Raw genomic sequence first — 20,158 nt, forward strand, 5'->3', positions numbered from 1 at the left:
TGGCAGCATCAACGATGGCTCACCAGCTGACACACTACCCCAGCACGGCCGCAGGACTAGGGGTGTCTGGCGTGTATCTATGCTGTAAATGCGTTCCTTGCTGCTGCAAGTGGCTTCTGGCCAGGCGTGGTTTTACTCCTCTTTCCTGCAGGGCTCGGCAGATACAGGAACAACGCTCTCCTGTGCCACCGGTGCTGCAAGCCAGAGCTACACCATCCTGGCATGGACTCCTACCCTCTGTCCGCACGGTGGAACGTTTTCAAGCCCCATCTGGCCTAGGAGACACCGGGTAGGACAAGAGTCCCTCACGACGCGGCACCAAACCCGGTCTCCGACCCCCGGCCGCCCCTGCGCGGGCCCCACCATGGCCGAAGCGGAGTATGACGTGCCGCCACCGCCCGAGACCATGGCGGAGACCCCACCCCGCGGCGACGCGGGGATTCCTTAGGGCGGGGCCTCCTCCTCCGGCCACAGACGTCTGCGCGTAGCCCCGCCCCTATATAAGGGTCGGCCCAAGCGCGGCGCCGGGAGCGTGGCCGCGCCTCTCCTGCAGCAGACCCGCGGAGCCGGCGCCATGGCAGGTCAGTGGGCGCGGCCACCCCTCCCCGCGGGCGCCCGGCACGCGCGCCGCGACTCGCGAGGGCTGATGGCTGCGCGGGCCGCGCTTGCGGGGCCGCCACGCGCCCCCGGCGGCGTTCCGTCCGCGGCGCGGGCCGCGCGCGCGCGCGCGACTATTTTTAGGTGTCGGTCCCTGCCAGCACGCGGCGAGCCCGCGGCGGTAGGGGGTAGGGCTGCACGCGGTGGGGGGTGGAAGCGCCCCGCCGGGCACGGCACCGCCGCGCGGTTGGTTGAGGGGACGCTGCCGGTGCAGCCGCCCGCCCCTGTACCCCTGTCCCCAGCGGGAGGGGTGCAGCCAGCGTGCGGGAGAGCAGGAGCGTCCGGGGAGGCCACTGTAGGGCCGCAGCGGGCTCATAGGGGAAAACCTAGCCCTACCCTGAAACGCTGAGGAGAGCGTGCAACTGCCGTGCGCTTTGATGCTTTTTCACGATTCTTGCCTTACCTGAAGCTGTCATCAGAGTCGGTTTCACTTTCGGATCTGGAGGGTTGCAGGGAATCTCGTGCGCTGCCTTCTGATGCACGTCTCGATTAGATGCTCCTGTTCTTAGGAATCCTGTATTCAAAAAGAAAAAAAATCAGATGTGCTAGAACTAAACTCAGAGAAGAGGCAAACACCTGCGAACTCGGCTGTGTCTGAAAATGCTTCCAGGGGAAGTTTCAGAACATCTAGGGCAAGCACTCTAGTCCCCTCCTGCATGCTGTCAAATGAAAGATTGCTCCTAGCTCAGACTTCCAGGATGCTCTGAGGTGTGTAAGGATCCTATAGCCTATGAAGTGAGCAGCCAAAGATGTCTCTGAAGTAGTTTGGTTTTGCCTGGATAAATCAATTGTGAAGCTGTGCAACTGTCTCGCATTCTCTGTGTTTTTGCAGCCACACTGTTACTAATAGCTCATTATGTTTCAGGCGTAACAGTGACTGCTGTGTGAATATAACCTACTGTGGAGGAAGTGTTCACAGAGAATGGAGAAGGGGGAGAGGATGGGAAGGGAGACTCACAGCTGAAATACTTGTGGTTTAGGTAGAAGGGATAGTCTTGCAGATGTAACCTCTATATTAAAGAGCAACTGGTCTTGCCAAAATTGTAGTATGGGCTCATTCATAACATGTCTGAATATACTTGCAAATGTACTTTAGAGAAGGTATGAGACAAAACATAATTCATTCAGAACTTTGGAAAGCTGTACAAGTTGTTAGTATCCTCCTCCTGTCAAGCAGTCAAAGTTTCCTGCTGAGGTTGGGATGTAATAGGGCGTTTTTTAGCCTTTGCTCCATCATTAGATTGACTTTATTTCTCTAAAACCTTTGTGAATACTCAGTTTCAGCAAGATAAGAAGATGTGGTAGAAGTATACCTGTTAACAGTTAAATAAAAGGTTAGTGGCAAGGTCACTTTAGAGAATTAGTCTTGCACTGCTGGGGAAAAAAAACCAAAGCAAACCATAAACAAAACCAAGACAACATTCAGATGAATGTTGGGCACAATCCCACTTTATCTACACTGGATTTCTAGTGAGCTGTCAGCCAGCAGAGTGGCAGACTTTCTATGTGTTGAGGAAGTAACATCCAAATTAAGTAGTGGAAAATGTTGCCCTATTAGGAGGATGTTACACAACTTAAAATGCTACATGCTTACCATTTATAAAGCTTAAAAAAAACACATTCTGTACATTTGCTGGATATGTGTACTAGTACAAATTGGTAGCTAAAGTCAATTGGGGGGAAAAAAAACCCCAAAACAACAAACTTTATTCCTGATATTGTAGAAGCTTTTTTTGAACTTTGTAATTGGCCACTATAATCTAAATCCCTTGGGACTAGTTGGTTTTGCTGCTAAGCAAGACAGAAGGTTTTGTAGCTGGTCTGTAGAGCTGGCAAACCAGGTTTCTGGTGCTTATACACCATTATGGTACATGACTTTCTGTTGTCAACTGTTACATAATATTAAGTTAAAAAGATAATTGATGACTGTCTCATGCGCTGAGCTGTACCAAATGACAATATCTCTGAAAGTAGAGCAGTCAGTACTTTAGTCTTACTACTAGACTCGACAGTAAGCCTTTAAGTGCCCAGAACCCTCACTCTCCATCCTGATCTAGCCTAGTTAACAATTTCTGTAAAGAAAAATCACAGTTTTTAAAATAAATTCAAACGTGAAAATCTACTCTCCAAATTCTTGGGAAGAAGCTGTTTTGTTGATGTTGTCAAAAATGGTTTGGTAAAAAAGAGCACACTTCCTTTCCAAGCTATAGCGCTTTATAAAAAGAGGTCTACATGACAATAGCTAGCAGTGAACTGAAGAACTTGTTTGCTTTTGTCTGTCCCACCCTGGCAGTTTAAAACAACCTGACAATTGAAAGAATGCAAAGCTTGTACTATATGGCAAAGTATATGACAAAGTGATCCATCTTAATCTATGTTTAAGGTAGAGGTGGAGCAGAAGATCATACTTGATAGTAACAATCCAACCTTGCTACTTTTTGCTTGAAGAGCAAAAACTGTTCTTGCAAGTCTTATTTTCATCACATTACTGGTTATTTCCAATTTAAAACTTGCATTCCTGTGACAGAGATGCAACCATGGGTTGCAGAACAACTAATCTGCAAAATCCTGAGCCAGCAAAACTTAATACTGTTGCCCAAGATCTAATTCAATGCTTGCTTTCATTTGAAAATGAAATGCAAGTTTTATGCTGCCCTAGCTTCAGGGTTGAGAGCTGAACCTCGAGTAACTCTACAGAACTACTAACTTTTGACCAGATGAAAGCTCAGTGACTCCCCATGCTTTCAGCTTAATGCTGTATTAATGGCCAAAATAAGGCTCTCTAGACCTTTTGGATTGTGTCTGACATTTGGCATGACTTATTTAACCTGTGGGCAAATTGAAAGTCGTATTCTCTTACAACGGTCTTGATTTTTTGGGGGGGTGGGGCTTACTGCATTTTACCATGTGTAAAGTTACTAATAGGAAGTATAGCTATGTAACTATAATCTGCTTAATTCAGCTATATAGGTAGGCCCAATATGCAGAGTTAAAGGGCACATCTTAGGGGTCTTATAGCATGACTACCTAACAATACTAGGTTTTTAGTATATCTGTCTTGGAATAAAATAGTCATGCTCACTTGACTAAGTTCATTTCTTCCAGACCAGTCTTTTGTGACTCTAGCCACAAATGACTCCTATGTGAAAGGAGCACTGGTACTTGGCTCATCTTTGCAACAGTACAGAACAACAAGGAAGCTGACTGCACTCATAACTCCTCAGGTCTCAGATCTTATGAGGTAAGGTCATTTACAGACTTAAAACTGCTGCAGTTCCTGCTGATGTGAATGTTGAAAAATGGAAGTTAAATTCCTTAAAGTAACCTTTCAAAATCTGGAAGCTTAATTGCTAAGCGCAGCAGAATTCAATTTATACTGGGTTTTGGGTTTTTTTTTTCCTAACACATGATGAGTTAACAAATGCTCTGTAGATAGAACACTAAATTGATACTGATATTTCAACTGGATCTTTGCTCTTTCGTAGTTCTGCTTAGAACTGTCCAATGACATGGTATTGCCTGCGTGTTCATTAGTGCTGTGTATATGCATTTGGACGTGAGAGTACGGGATTGGTATTTATCTGAGATATATTCCCAACTGAGATAATGTAACACAAGCTCTCCTGAAATCCAGCAGACACTTCAAGTTTCATCATGAGAGAAGAAAATGAGCAGAACTAAAGTAACACCAAGTATATCAAATCAGCTTATCAACACAGGCATCTAATGCGGTCACCATAGTACAATAAATTAACTGCTTTCTACAGCCTCTCTAAAATAGTCTTGGTATGGAGCAGACTGGGAGCTATTTCCACATGTTACAGGGTTAAAAAAAAAAAAAACAACCAGAAAACCAAACACCACTTAATAGCTATATGAATTACCAATGATAGGTCAAGATTCTCTACACGGGGAAGTTCTGAAAAGATCTCTCTCTATAGAGACAGAGAGGTGGCTCAATAAAAAAAATGTGCGTGACTCTCCCTGGAGTATCTTGACAGCTAAACAGCCTTATTAAGATGTTACATATAGGAACATCTATTTTAGCCTATTAAGTGAGTGTGCTCTTTTAAGCTGACTCATAAATGTGCTTATGTGCTAGTGTAAGCCAGCAATACCTACCTAGTGGTGTAACTGGAACTTGAATTTCTCCCTCTTACCCACTGACAAGGTATGCCTGAAGTTCACAAGCAATTGTCCATACCAAACTGTCAGTATGAAGACAGCCTTGTGAGGCAGAGTTCTAAAACACATATACAAGCCCTGTGGCTCAAATTGTACTGATAATTGCTGAGCATTCAAGGTATGCTGTAGAATAGCAACAACTTACAGATGCTTCATGTTGTAAGCATTATAACTCCTTAACCTCTCTTGAACTAATGGTAATGCTTTAGTGATGGTAAAGCAAAGCTTGTCTATCTGTCTGCTGCAATTTTACTACACTGTCTGAAAGTCTGTCCTCCTTAGGTGGACATGATACTGCGTCAAAACACTGCTGTGCCCACAGCCATGATTAAGTGAATCTTTAAAACTTTATAGGATAAAGAAAGTTCTAGCAACTGGGTCTAGTGAGATGTCCCCAAGAGTCACAAATCCAGAAAGTTGTCATAACTATTGTACAAACTGTTTCAACTGTTAAGGATTCAGCTGCTGTCCTGCTCAAGCTACTCTAAATAGCTTCTCATTTCTTAATTGCCTGCTCAGAGTAGGCTGTTAACTTGCCAAAATTGAGTCTGGCTGAAAAAAGCTGTGTGGAAAGTTTGTACTACATAGCCAATGACCTACTGGACTTCGTAGCAATGCCAACTAAAACCCTGTTTGGAGAAGAAAAAAAAACCCAAACTACTTAGTTCCCCAAAATGTGGCCATTATAAACTAGAAACCTTGAGGCAGACAGGTATACTTATGCATTCCAACATGTGCAATCAGCTCTTACTGATGGCATAAGAAATACTGCCAGGTTCCCTTTTATTCCACTTCTAATAGAATCTGTCCTGTGGTCTGGCACTGCAATAATGGAACTAAATCTTGTCAACTGACTCTTTCCCTAGGAGAGTACTGGAAAAAGTCTTTGATGAAGTCGTATTGGTGAATGTCTTGGATAGTGGGGACTCAGCACACTTGGCATTAATGAAAAGACCTGAGCTGGGTGTCACCCTAACAAAGCTTCACTGCTGGGCACTGACACAGTTTTCAAAATGTGTTTTCATGGATGCAGACACAATGGTAAGTGATCATGTCTCATGGTACCTCTTAATGACCTGCTATGGGACTTGTTGGATTTTTTTTTTTTTCCCCTGTAGGTTTTTTGTTGTTGGTGGTGTGTGGGGTTTTTGGGGGAAGTGAGATTGGTGTTTTCTTTTTTTGTTTAACAGGAGGGGTAATAGAGACCTTCTTGCTACTTGGACTAGTAACTCTAAAAATATGTGCCTTTTCATCTAAATTAATTGTAATGTAGTCTGTGGGGAGTATCTCCCTAAAGTACTGTCTTCTGTAAGACCAGAGCATTGATACGAGAACTTTTTTTCATGTCATAAAGTGGATGTCAAAATCCATTAAAACATATGATACCCCAATTCCTAACGTAAAAAATGGAAAGCAAATTTTCTTTTACCCCTTTGCAACTAGGTTTTGTCAAATATTGATGAGCTTTTTGAGAGAGAAGAGCTATCTGCAGCACCAGATCCAGGCTGGCCTGACTGTTTTAATTCTGGAGTCTTTGTTTACCGACCTTCCATTGAAACATACAATCAGCTGTTACAGTTTGCCACAGAGAAAGGCAGCTTTGATGGTACGTGTTAATTTGTATTTCAATGTAAGTTAGAAAATGGTAATAGTGGTTGGGATGGCTCAGTAGTTACATATGTGTCATGGAGACTCTGGGATAGAATTCTGAACTCAATGTAACTACACAAAAATTACATCCTTCTCACAATAGAGGCTATCATTAATTACTATATGTAGTAAACTGGGGGGGGGGTGTCAGACTTTATGAAATAAAAAGATTAAGTTAGGCCTCCAAACTAGCAGCTGTAAGCATCAGCAATGTAGAATCTCATAAAAAATTTTAAGATGTAGTGAGCACAGTGCATGCACTAGCAAATGAAACTGCAGTAGTATGCTTCATGCATTCCTAACACTCAAGGCTTGAATGTTCTATGCTAACTCAAGTTCCTGTGGGAAAAAAAAAAGAAAATAGAAATGGCCGATTTCAGTGCAGCTTCAGAGAAACAACTATTTGAAGATGAACCATCTCTTCATGAGCTATGTGATAGCCTCCTGTCATTATAGGGTGGTGACTGTCTTTTCTTTCCCAATATCAAGTGCATGTAGCCTTGGCTGCTTCCCACTGTGGGTCACTTGGGATTGGCCACTGTACCAGACTTGAGCTTGAGAACTCAAGTTCTACTGTCCTGTAAGTCTCCTAAATCTATTACTATTACAGTAAAAGCACATGCTGCTTGAAGACTGCTATAGTTAAAGGCTTCTGAGTGACTATCACTGTCTCCTGTCACTAAATTTCATAATGCAACTACTGTGGTACAAAATGGTGTCTAACTGAAAAAGCTTCAGAAAATTACATAAATAAAATGGAACTCTTTATGGAAGGTAATTAGCCAGCCTGTTGACTTACCTTCCAGTACTTTATAAAAAGTAGAATTTCTAGATGTCCCTCCTCGTCTGCAGAATAATCCCTTTTACTGTGTGGACTCATGTGTGGTTTCCTAAAGAACATCAGTTGCAGTTGGATGCTTAATGCTATTATATGAATAAACTCCAGTGAAAATGAGTAAATGTAATTAAGGGTCTGTCTGTACCTTACTACTGATGAGGTAGCAGTTGGTAGTTCTAGGAGTGCTCTCAAATATTGGGTGTAAATTGACCACTAGCTATGGCAAAAGCTGTAGTGCAGTACTGAATTTCTGCATGAGGAAAAAACCCAAATGCAACTTCCCCACTAACCCGGGGGGAGGGGGGGGGAAGAGGGGAGGGATGATGCCAAAAAACAAACCCCCATCTTTGGGCAAACTGACTGCTGAGTAGTTCCAGGAACACCTGAGTCTTGGTGATTGCCTCCTCTGAGCTTTGTGCTTGACTGCTAGCAGACCCAATCATCTGGGTATAAGACCCCTGTCTTTTAAAAATATAAACCTGCTTTCATGATATACTTTCTGACTTGAAAGCTAAAGCCACACAATAGTGAAACTTCCTCAATGTCCTAAACATGAAGCAATTGTTGCAGCTCTTAATAGCAAAAATGGTGGGTTAATGGTTTACCAAATATCTGGAACTGTAATTTGTACTTCAGCTTTAAAACTTACTCAATTTTTATTAAATGGTAGCACTAGTCTGAGTAATGAGGCCACAGAGGCTTATACTACCTGCGTAAGCTGCTGCTGAACTCATGAACTCAGCGGGGAGAAATGGGATTTAAATTTAAATATATCTAGACAGTGATAAAAGTTCCTAGGAAACCTTTTATAAGGGAAACGCCTGTTAAGGTCACTGTCCTTAACAGGACACAGGGATGCAAATGCAACAAGCTACCAAGCTATGCATAATTAAAGTCAAGCTCTAAGAACCCCAACTGCAGTACTAGTAAGTAGGGAATGCAAGACTTTTCAGAATATTTAATGTTTATAAGAGATGACAGATGCTTCCTGTGTAATGCTGGTGTCCAGAAATGGAGTTGATGGCTACTACTTTTGTTTATTTAAACTTTACCTTTCTAGATACCATCTAAAAGTAGCATGTGTGTGGGAAAGTTTGGTTTTAAAAAATCTGGCAGTACTGATACCTTAAGAATGTTGCTGTTGCTTTGACAATCATCTAACTCTTCAGCCTAGGATCTAAAATTATTGCTTTTATATATACAGATATAATGCAGCAAGACTGTATCTGTAGATACATAGTTGATGTAACTACTGCCTGATTCTTTCATCTTCTGTCTAAGGCCTAGTTTATACAAGACTACTGTTGGAGTCTGAACTAGGACAGCTAAATGCCACTTTCAGTAGCTGCTTTTTCACAAACGCATGCAGGCTGAAAAAAAAAACTGAGTATGTAAAACAATCGAGTGAGAGAAAGTCCTGTAGAGTGAGTTAAATACATTGTTGCTGCCCCTTCAGTTATGAGCTATCTGTTCTGTGAGGGCATCCCAGACTTTCTTCCCTTTTTAGATGATCTTACTGTTAACATACACATTCTTAACACAGCATTAAGTTAGAAGTTAAAATGAAACATAGCTGAGGAAAGACAAGGAGACTTTGTCTGATTTCTTTAACTGCATTCTCTTATGATGGGCACAACTTCTTCAAAAGCGCTTTTCTTCCTTTATGGTTGAGAGGCAAGTCAGGTTTGAAATTATTGGACTGAGTCTCTAGGCAGTTTCTCACTCTGCAATCTGCATGTGTGCTGACAGCTGTAACAGGATACTTGGAATTTATATTTGTCGGTATACTGTCTGTACAACTAAGTTTATGCCCAGTGTCAAGATAATTTAGTTGCAAAAAGCAAATTCTGCTCAAACAGCAGTGAGGGTGTAAACCTTAGTACTGCCTTAAGTCTAATTGTAGGCCAATAAGAAAAACCTTTCTTTAGTCAGCAGATACTGAGTGCATTAATATTTCAAAGAAGATTAAAATAAAACATCATCTCTTTCCTAAGCTATCAATTTACCTATTCTTTAGGAATGCTACTTGTGAATGCAGTTACAGGTGAAGACAGCAAATGAAAGTTGAGGGATTCCCTTCAGTCTCCTTCATAAGAGGAACTATTAGCACTTAAATACTAAATATATTCACTGTAATAACAAATGAATGGATATAAATAAGTAGGTTTTACTTCTCAGTAGCTGCCTATGAACTAGTCTGCTTTGGGCCAGAGGATACATTTTTAGCTACTCTAGTACTGACATACCAAACACTTTCAGACTCATTTGACCTCATTAAAACCTCTACTGGCAAGCGAAGAGGTGACCACTCCCAACACAGTAGTTCTGGCCATAACTTAGATTGCTATCCTCACTCAGGGGTTAGTCAGCAGCTCTAGTTTTGCTAGAGTTGTCACCAGGCTTTTCTTATCAGATTACAGGGTAGGTAGATGTATCCTGATCTAACGGACCACCGATACCCTAACTCTGGCACTGAGATGTTGGTCATGCATCTGAAAGCATAAGTAATAAGACTAATTTGTGGCACTTCAGCTTCTGAGCTGTATCTTTCCTGAAGCTGAACAGTACTCAATTGTCAAGTCCTGTTTTTTTTGCTGCTTTATACACCTTGATCTTAAGCTATAGAAGAAACTGAATGGCAGGGTTTGTAAGCAGCTTGCTATCTGTTAGCAAAATGTAATGCCACACTATCTTTTTAACTCTCTTTTTATTTTTTTTTTTTTTTTTTTTTAGACTTTCAAAAGCTTTAACATTCACAGGGTTGTTCACAACTAGGACTTTAGTGCTGTGTGCCAAACTCCTAGTGGACATGACAACTGCGTTACCAATTCTTAATTAAAAGTGACTGAAAAAGATCCTAAAACAGCTATCTGATTGTAGTCTATTAATGCTTTCCGTTTCAGGTGCAGATCAGGGGTTATTAAACACTTTCTTCAGCAGCTGGGCAACAACAGACATGAGCAAACATCTACCATTTATTTATAATTTGAGCAGCACTTCGGTATATTCCTACCTTCCAGCATTTAAAGCGTAAGTTCAAACTTCTAAGATGACTTCTGAAGCTTATACAAACTTCTAACAGAATAAGCAGACACAGCATGAACTTACACAGCTTTTCTAAACAGAGACCATTACTGTAACTAAAAGAAGGTATTATAGTTTCCTCTCAAAAAAAGTTTAATATTAAATGAATCATCTAATGATAAACGCAGAGAGAAAGCTGCATTTAAGTAGCTTAAATCACTAGTCCCCGGTAGTAACACTGAAATTGATGTAAACACACTTGACAGGTCACTTTCAAAAGGAAGAATCGCTGTTCCAGTATGGGATACTGTCTGTTACAGCTCTAATGAAAAGCAGTAGCTCTTGAATTTGCTTGAGCTGAACTTCAGCATGTCACTGGTGGCATTGTGCCCACCTAGATAACTTGCCCTATCCTCACTCAAATTACTTAAGGCATTTGGCAACCAGTAGTTATAGTTCATCTAATTAACCTATACCATTCAAATAAACATGGTGAACAAAGAGTTGTATAAAGCTAAAATTGTCTCCCAAGTTTTTCTAGATCTCGGTATCAAGATGGAACAGACTATAGCCAACGACCATACCACTGCATGTGCACTTTGTAAACAACTGTATCCTCCCTGGCTAGCAGTATTAGATTTGGCATGCTAGGAAGCTGTATGTCAGTGGCAGGATCACTCAGAGTGTTTGAATAAACAGAAGGAAGCATAGGAAGCTGAAATGTTACACAGAAACTTATGAAGAGCTGCAGAAGTTGGGGGAGGGAAAGTACCAATTGCATAAAAACAATTTGATCTGAGTGACATCAGGTTACTAGTGTCTAAAGCAGCAGCTAGCATAAGCAGGACTCTTGCTGGCTCAAGATCAAGTTATGTCTTGTGATCAGAATACCATCTGAAATCGTGTCATGCTAAAAGCGGAACACTTATTTAAAGAAATACATGCAAGCCTAAGAATGACAAAGTAGTTGGATAGCATTTGATAAGCTAACATCTATTGTAAACCATGTCCTTTTTTTCATGGCTGGCTGGTTGTTACATGACCTTAAGTTTACAAATGACCTTGTTGCCATAAAAGACTAACTGGATTTGTGGGTTCCATTTAACTGACTGAATCAATTGCCTAACTGAATTCAGCAGACTTTCACAAGTAGAACGCTGGAAGTGCAGCCCTTCTAAGTAGGGATGACCTGCTTAATGGAACAATTTCCCTTGGTTAGATCAGCAGCTATAGTCCTGATAATCAGCAGTTGGAATAAAGTGAAATTTAAACCTACTGACATCAATAGCTAAGTTTTTCACGGCTTTGTACAGTGAGAGTAGATTTCACAGCAGTCTCAGTAATCCTTTTTCCAAAGGAAAATGCCAATTCATGACAAATGCTCTCTAACTACAAAACATTGATGAAGGACTCTTCTGGGAGATGGGGAAAGACAGATTAGTTGCTGAGGCCAGTGTGGACAGAAAGCTTCCTAACAGTTGAGCTTAAATGGCAAAAGAAAGTATTGCAGATCTAGGAAGTATCTAGAAAGCTCATAATGAAAACATTGTAGAAACTTGGCATCTGTCATCTGTTGTACAGGTCTTAAGTGGACAGAATACTAAGAATACATTTTTCCATTAGCAGCAAGTGTAACATAACACCTTTTGGGCATTCTCTAGCTTAAACAGCCGTGATTTTTAAACAATGACAAATTTCCTCAGAACAGCAGCAGCTTAAGATGAAGAAAACTCAGACAAAGTAGTGCTGTGACAGCTAATAAAACTAGGGTAGTTCTTACAACGAATCTTGACATAGGGAGTTTAAACTTAAAGCCCAGGAACTTGAAGACAGATTTATTTTTTTTTTATTCCCCCCCCCCCCCGGAATTTAGTACAAATACTTGACGTTGTTTCACACATGCATAGGTTTTCATTCTGCAATAAGATCACTTGTGTTCAAAACATTGAACATGAATATTCAAATACAGTCAAGGATCTTACAATAGTACAACACCCCCCCCCCAAATGCATACTGCCTTGTTATGAGTATGTGTTTTTGAAACCCACTTGCATTGTCTCAATATGTAAAATTCCTTAAACATCCAAGTTCTGGTCAAAATGACATGTTAGAGAAACTAGATGGCATTATTTTAGCCATGGTGAGAAGAAATCTTAAGGTGCTACAAACTGAACTAGGTGAGACAGTCACTGTTACTAGAGAGACTGGAATTGCTTGTTCACAAAACTGACTCAAGCTGAACTCTAGTTCTGGAACCATAGAAGAACCTTATAGTGTTAAGTTCCTTACTTCAAAAGGGGGTGCATCTCATCTACACTTGTATTTAAAAGAACATAATGATAACATCTGAGACAAAGCTAGAAGTCCATATTGAAAATGGAGTTAAAATTCTTTTTAAAAGAACCGAAATAAACCCCAAAACAAACAAAAAAAACCCCATCCATGGCTCAGCTAATGTTATTTAGAAAATAACGGTTGTCTAGCAAGACCCCAGTACACAAAGATTAGAAGTCCTCTGAAATGCTGAGGTAATAGAGAGCTGCTATTTTGCAGGGACACGGTCTTCCTGCAAGAGTGCCTTCCAATGATCCATTTCTATAGGGCTGTAAACTGAAAGGGTAACTAACACTGACCCTTCTCTAAGTAATGCTTGTCACGCCTAACTATCTGGATCACTGACTTTGGAGGAGAATCTTTTTCGCTTTTAAAACCAGTTCCGATTGCAACGGCTGCTTGAGACTGCTCTCTCCTGAGCTATGGACATCACTCTACCTAAAGACTTGAATTGGCTGTAAGTAAGTAAATAGCCCAAACAATTATGTTTTGGCTGTGTTCCCTAGTGTAATGTAGAATTCTGTTTGCATTTTTCCTGTTGTATAGCGATGCTTTCAGTCACAATAGGCATTAGCAGTTCAGTCATTTAGCATTTAGCCTCCTAAATATATTCAGATTTCTGTTTTCTGGACACCTACAGAAACTGTAGGCTAAAAAAAAAAAAGTCTGCCAGTCACTTTCTAGACACAGTCATTTTCTAGGTACCTGCACAAACTGTAGGTTCTAACTTTTTCTGTCCAACAGGTTTGGTGCAAATACTAAAGTGGTGCATTTCCTGGGAAGCACAAAGCCATGGAACTATACATATGACTCCAGAACAAAAAGCATAAAAGGCAACATGGACGACCCTAAAATAGTTCACCCAGAATTCCTCAACATGTGGTGGAATACCTATACAGCTGATGTTTTACCATTACTAGAACAGCATGGAATTGTTGAAGAAATTACTACAGGTGTAAACATGGTATGTGCTTTAATATTCTTACACAAACTACTTAAGTATGGATGACAGGTTCTTTACCATTCCACTGACTTCCCTCTGTCCAACTCAAGCATGGGTGTGGTTTAGTTTGTGGGATGCAAGTTTTTTTGGTTTTGTTTTTTTAAGCTTGGAATAAGTAACACTACAGAAGAGAAGCATGCTGTAGTGGTCTTGAACATAGTTGTCTGCTTGCCTAAAACAACCTATGTAAGTAGCTAATGGTGCACCAGAAATTATACTGTAGTAACTTCTTTAATTTATACAGAGAATGGCCCTAACTCTTAATGTGTTGCAGCTACTGAGGTTCTCAAGCAGAACCACCCCAGTTCAGCATGCCATATGTATATACAGATCTTGCATGGTGAGACAAATCTAGGTAAGCTTAGGATAACTAGAGAACGAATACTGGCAGTGATGTATCCCAATACTTAAAAAAGCCAAAGTAATGCTTCTAATTCTAGTTCTCAGAGTTTAGTAGCTTTCATCTGACTGCAGACTGTCTTAGCTTAGTACATGGGCCAGTTTAAGTTCTCAACCTTTCCGAGACCAAAGTTACTGATCTCTTAAGATGTGCTTTCTCTTGTTAATCTTGCATCTTTCTAATGAACTATTTGCAGCTATCGGGCTTGGTCTATACTCTGGCTTTCTCTTGTGGCTTCTGTAGAGAGGTATGAAGAACTTAAACTTTACCTTTTTTTTTCTCCCTGCTAACTTCTGTAACTCTGCTTTGTTATTTTGCTAGGAAAGCTGCACAATCCCTGCCCATTGGCAATGCTTGCTGCTGTGCATGAGAATGTCTTTGTTGTCCCATTCTATGGCCTGTTGCTCACTTTAGCTATGCAAAGAATTTCTGTATTTTTACTCTGTCTTTCCTTTTAGGCAGAGGTTACAGAGGCAGTGTCCCACATATCAATATCGGCACCATCACCAGTATTACCAACTATATCTTCAGAAGAACGCAAAGAACGGTGGGAACAGGGCCAAGCTGACTATATGGGAGTGGATTCCTTTGACAACATCAAGAAGAAACTTGATACCTACCTTCAGTAGAAACGCCTGTCTCAAAACAGTGGTGATGCAAGGACTTGTTCCAGAACTAACAGCTAGAAAGGTGTAGATGGTGGTCAGTTACACTTGCTAGTAGCTTGATGAAAAACTTCTTGGCTGAAGGCCTCTGCAGTGCTACAGATGAAGACTGAGCAAAAGCTAGGAAGCAGAATTCCTTGGGCCACCTATTACTGCCCAATTTCCAATTCTCCCTACTAGATAATACCAGGTATTTTCAGCTTAAATTTTCTTCTGTTGTGATCAATTGGCTCAACATACTCCTTGAAACTGGGTTTGTTACCTCACCTTATTAAGGTGATATTTAGCATTGATTCCCTTTGCTTGCTGTTTTAGATGTAAAATCTAATTCATGGGATTGCTCATACACTAGAGTGGTAGCCATTCTGCTTTACCATAAATATATTTATGACACTGGGATACATACAGATGTAACAGTAACAGCACTGCTTTGCTCTTCCAGTCACAATTGCACTGAAGTTTTGACCAGGTTCTTACGCACAGTGCCTACAGCATGGCAGGAATGCATTTTTCGGTTCTGTATACTACGGGACTACTATAAACTGAGTTTTATCTGTTACTTGCAATGTTGCACTTGATGCAAAAATAAAAGCTGTCATGCATTTCTGGCTTCCTTAAGCTCTTGAGCAATTGAGGGGTTAAAAAAAGAAAGAGAAAGCTCTGAAGCAGTCTAATATATTCAACAGGTATAAACCTTAACCTTTGCTAATGCTAGTCTACCTGTCATTAGCAAATGTCCAGCTTTTAGCTCTGTAATTATTTACAGAGTATACAGTCACTTGCCAGGGTGCTGTTTAGGGCCAATCTTCTGATTCGATTGCCGTAAGTAGAGGATTGGGTAGTGGAGGAAGTACCTGCTGAAGCTACTCACATAAGCAACACAGAGCTTGGGAAGAGGGCAGCTTCCTTTTGGTGACTAAAGAAACATCCTCCTCAACGTATAAGCCCTATACACTATGAACTTGTTTTAAGCACCATAGTGATGTTTTTCTGGCAAAAGAAAGACTAAGTAGCTGTTTAAATAACTAACTACCTTCCCTGACTGGGAGAAGTGTTTCTTCCATGTGTGCAGAGAATAAAAGTGCTTTTTTTGCCACACCCAGGCTACACATTGTATTCTAACACGTGGAAAAGCAGTAAAAATACCACAAATAACAAAAGCACGCTGAAAACAGATTGGCTGTTCTGTACTAAGTTTCAGATCCATACTTTAGCCAAAAGTCTAAACAGAACCAAACTCGTGTTCAGTCTTTGACAGCTATGCTCTGTACTGGTCCAGAAACACTAAGAAACAATTTCATTATTTCCTAATAAAGGAGGATTGTGGCAGGAAGCTGGTGCGAGTGCTAAACTTTTAGCCTAGAGAGAAAACAACCAATGATCTCTCACAGTTTGCTGGTAAAGCAGATGATGTAATCTAGGTATGAGACCAAGTTTGGTTTATTTTTACTACTAAATTGCTGTAAGATTCCTTGGTCACCATTTAGCAAAAATGCTATAGATGAGGGCCAAACCAAAGTAACTTGTAGCTATTTAGAAGTACATAGCCCCTGAACTCCCACTTGTAACTAGCCCTTTGCTGTATGCGTTTTTCTTTTGCTGTGTTGTTGGGGTTTTTGTTGTTTAGTTTGGTTGGGGTTTTTTTATTATTATTAAACATATAAAATATGTGTTTGTGTAAAATCAGGAGGGATTATAAATTACGATCTATAGTGACAAAAGTATACTTTATCCAACAAGTACACATATTGGAATTCCACATGCTCACAAAATACTTTCTGGAAAACAGTAGAATACTCTGTTGAAGACAACTAAACAGTCTTACTTTTCCTCCCCTTGGCTGTAGTCATAGTAGAGAATAGGCACATTACTTCTTTTTTAAGCTTAGTTGGAGAGAACTGAGAATGTAAGAGCATGAGACTATACCAATGTGAAAATTTGGTTTAGCACGAAAGTTTTATTATGTTATGTCGTGGTTTGAGCCCAGCCGGTAACTCAGAACCACACAGCCGCTCGCTCACTCCCCCCCCCCACCCCTTCTTCCTCCCCCCGCTCCCGGAGGGATGGGGAGGAGAATGGGAAGAATGCAACTCCCACGGGTTGAGATAAGAGCAGTCCCGCAACTAAGGTATAACACAAAACCACTACTGCTACCACCAATGATAACAACGATTAGTGAAATAACAAGGGGAGAGGATACAATTGCTCACCACCCGCCGACCGACACCCAGCCCGACCCGAGCAGTGATCTCGGCCTTCCGGGTAACTCCCCCCGGTTTATATACTGGGCATGACGTGCTGTGGTATGGAATACCCCTTTGGCTAATTTGGGTCAGGTGTCCTGTCTCTGCTTCCTCCCGGCTTCCCCTCCTCCCTGGCAAAGCATGAGACTGAGAAAGTCCTTGGTTGGAATAAACATTACTTAGCAACAACTAAAAACATCGGTGTTATCAGCGTTGTTCCCAGGCTGAAAGTTAAAAAACACAGCACTGCACCAGCTACTAAGCAGGAGAAAAATGACTGCTATAGCTGAACCCAGGACAGTATCCACCCCTTATTCCATACCATTCACGTCATGCTCAGATCCCACATCTCTCAGCACACCATCACCCCTGTCCCATATATACACATATATATACACCCACACCCACACACAGAGAAAGATATCGTTCCCTAGTCCATGGACCAATCCCTGTAAAATTGCTGAACTCATCCAGTCCATGATGTCAGGTTCCATCTCTTGTAATAGTCTTTCAGGGCAGGAGGGACGGTACATAGTGTTGGGTTGTGGCCTGCTGATGATACCGCCAAACTCATCTGGTCACTGCTGAGCTCGTCTGGTTTCCTCAAAATTCATTCTTTGTTGAGGTGATGATCGGAGGGAAGTCAGGGTCAATGGCTGGTGACCTGAAGATATCTAGCTGGTGGGCTATAAAAGTGTTATAGAGCAGGCAACAGCGTACAATTGAGTTCATTGGCTGTTTTCCCCCAAAATCAAATCCCCTTGAGGTACACATCGGACTTCCCCATCTTCCCGCATTACCCACCAAGTATATCCAGGTCCCTGAGCAAAAGCAACCCCACGAGTGGGTTTGCCTTTACCTGAAGCAGGAATAACCCAGACTGTCTTCCCCAACAAATTCTTTATGTGCACCACAGGAACTTTATCCCCCTCTACAGTACGTAAAAGTTCTGATTGGGCTGGGCCAGCCCTGTTGGAAGATCCCCTACTGTTGACCAACCAGGTGGCTTTTGGTAAATGTGTATCCCAGTGTTTCAAAGTCCCACCACCCATTGCTCTCAGTGTAGTTTTTAACAGCCCATTGTACCGTTCGATTTTCCCAGAGGCTGGTGCATGGTAGGGGATGTGGTATACCCACTCAATGCCATGCTCTTTGGCCCAAGTGTCTATGAGGTTGTTCCGGAAATGAGTCCCATTGTCTGACTCAATTCTCTCTGGGGTGCCGTGTCGCCACAAGACTTGTTTCTCAAGGCCCAGGATAGTGTTCCGGGCAGTGGCATGGGACACAGCATATGTTTCCAGCCAGCCGGTGGTTGCTTCCACCATGGTAAGCACATAGCGCTTGCCCTGGCGGGTTGGTGGGAGTGTGATATAGTCAATCTGCCAGGCCTCCCCATATTTGTACTTCAGCCATCGTCCTCCATACCAGAGAGGCTTTAACCGCTTGGCTTGCTTAATTGCAGCACATGTTTCACATTCGTGAATAACCTGGGCAATAGTGTCCATCGTTAAGTCCACCCCTCGATCACGAGCCCATCTATATGTTGCATCTCTGCCTTGATGGCCTGAGGTGTCATGGGCCCACCGGGCTAAAAATAATTCACCCTTATGTTGCCAATCCAAGTCCATCTGAGCCACTTTAATCCTAGCAGCTTTATCCACTTGCTGGTTATTCTGGTGTTCCTCAGTGGCCCGACTCTTGGGTACATGAGCATCTACGTGGCGTACCTTCATCACCAGGTTCTGCACCCGAGCAGCGATATCTTGCCACAATGCAGCAGCCCAGATGGGTTTACTTCTGCGTTGCCAGTTGCTCTGCTTCCATTGCTGCAACCACCCCCACAGGGCATTTGCCACCATCCATGAGTCAGTATAGAGATAAAGTACTGGCCATTTTTCTCGTTCAGCAATGTCCAAGGCCAGCTGGATGGCTTTCACCTCTGCAAATTGACTCGATTCACCCTCTCCCTCAGCAGTTTCTGCAACTTGTCTCAGGGGACTCCACACAGCTGCCTTCCATCTCCGATGCTTTCCCACAATACGGCAGGACCCATCAGTAAACAAGGCATATTGCTTTTCACTCTCTGACAGTTCATTATATGGTGGGGCCTCTTCAGCACGCGTCACCTCCTCTTCTGGTGACATCCGAAAATCTTTGCCCTCTGGCCAGTCCATGATGACTTCTAGAATTCCTGGACGACTGGGATTTCCTATTCGAGCTCGTTGTGTAATTAGTGCGGCCCACTTACTCCATGTAGCATCAGTTGCATGATGTGTAGAGGAGACCCTGCCTTTGAACATCCAGCCCAGCACAGGCAACCGGGGTGCCAGGAGGAGCTGCGCTTCAGTTCCAATCACTTCTGAGGCAGCTCGAACCCCTTCATAGGCTGCCAGTATCTCTTTTTCAGTGGGAGTGTAGCTGGCCTCGGATCCTTTATATCCCCGACTCCAAAAGCCAAGGGGTCGACCTCGAGTCTCCCCTGGAGCTTTCTGCCAGAGGCTCCAGGTAGGACCATTCTCCCCAGCTGCGGTATAGAGCACATTTTTCACATCTGGCCCGGCCCGGACTGGTCCAAGGGCTACTGCATGAACTATTTCTCGTTTAATTTGTTCAAAGGCTTGTTGTTGCTCAGGGCCCCATTTGAAATCATTCTTCTTCCGGGTCACGTGGTAGAGAGGGCTTACAATCAGACTGTAATTTGGGATGTGCATTCTCCAGAACCCCACAACACCTAAGAAAGCTTGTGTTTCTTTCTTGTTAGTTGGTGGAGACATTGCTGTTATCTTGTTGATCACGTCTGTGGGGATCTGGCGGCGTCCATCTTGCCATTTTATTCCCAAAAATTGAATCTCCTGTGCAGGTCCCTTGACCTTATTCCATTTTATGGCAAAACCGGCCTTCAGCAGGATTTGGATTATTTTCCTCCCTTTCTCAAAAACTTCTTCCGCTGTGTCACCCCACACGATGATGTCATCAATGTATTGCAGGTGTTCTGGAGCTTGCCCCTGTTCCAGTGCAGTCTGGATCAATCCATGGCAGATGGTAGGGCTGTGTTTCCACCCCTGGGGCAGTCGGTTCCAAGTGTACTGGACGCCCCTCCAAGTGAAAGCAAACTGTGGCCTGCATTCTGCTGCCAAAGGGATTGAGAAAAATGCATTG

The 20,158-nt window shown here is 42.4% G+C and overlaps 1 protein-coding gene across 1 annotated transcript; it reads left to right on the forward strand.

The window, feature by feature from the left end:
* Nucleotides 1-141: 141 nt before the first annotated feature.
* Nucleotides 142-15,614, forward strand: GYG1 (glycogenin 1). The gene is made up of 7 exons (XM_030493576.1): nt 142-581; nt 3,763-3,898; nt 5,709-5,883; nt 6,286-6,448; nt 10,234-10,360; nt 13,433-13,652; nt 14,550-15,614. Exons 1-7 carry the CDS (start codon nt 575-577, stop codon nt 14,718-14,720), a joined length of 999 nt encoding a protein of 332 aa, XP_030349436.1. The 5' UTR covers nt 142-574; the 3' UTR covers nt 14,721-15,614.
* The last annotated feature ends 4,544 nt before the right edge of the window (nt 15,615-20,158 follow it).

The sequence above is a fragment of the Strigops habroptila genome, chromosome 8, assembly GCF_004027225.2.
Source record: "Strigops habroptila isolate Jane chromosome 8, bStrHab1.2.pri, whole genome shotgun sequence".
NCBI lineage: Eukaryota > Metazoa > Chordata > Aves > Psittaciformes > Psittacidae > Strigops > Strigops habroptila.

Coding starts and splice junctions, on each gene's coding strand:
- GYG1 (XM_030493576.1), top strand. Junction 6,449..10,233: donor AGAGAAAGGCAGCTTTGATG/GTACGTGTTAAT, acceptor TTTCCGTTTCAG/GTGCAGATCAGGGGTTATTA. Junction 13,653..14,549: donor TTACTACAGGTGTAAACATG/GTATGTGCTTTA, acceptor CTTTCCTTTTAG/GCAGAGGTTACAGAGGCAGT.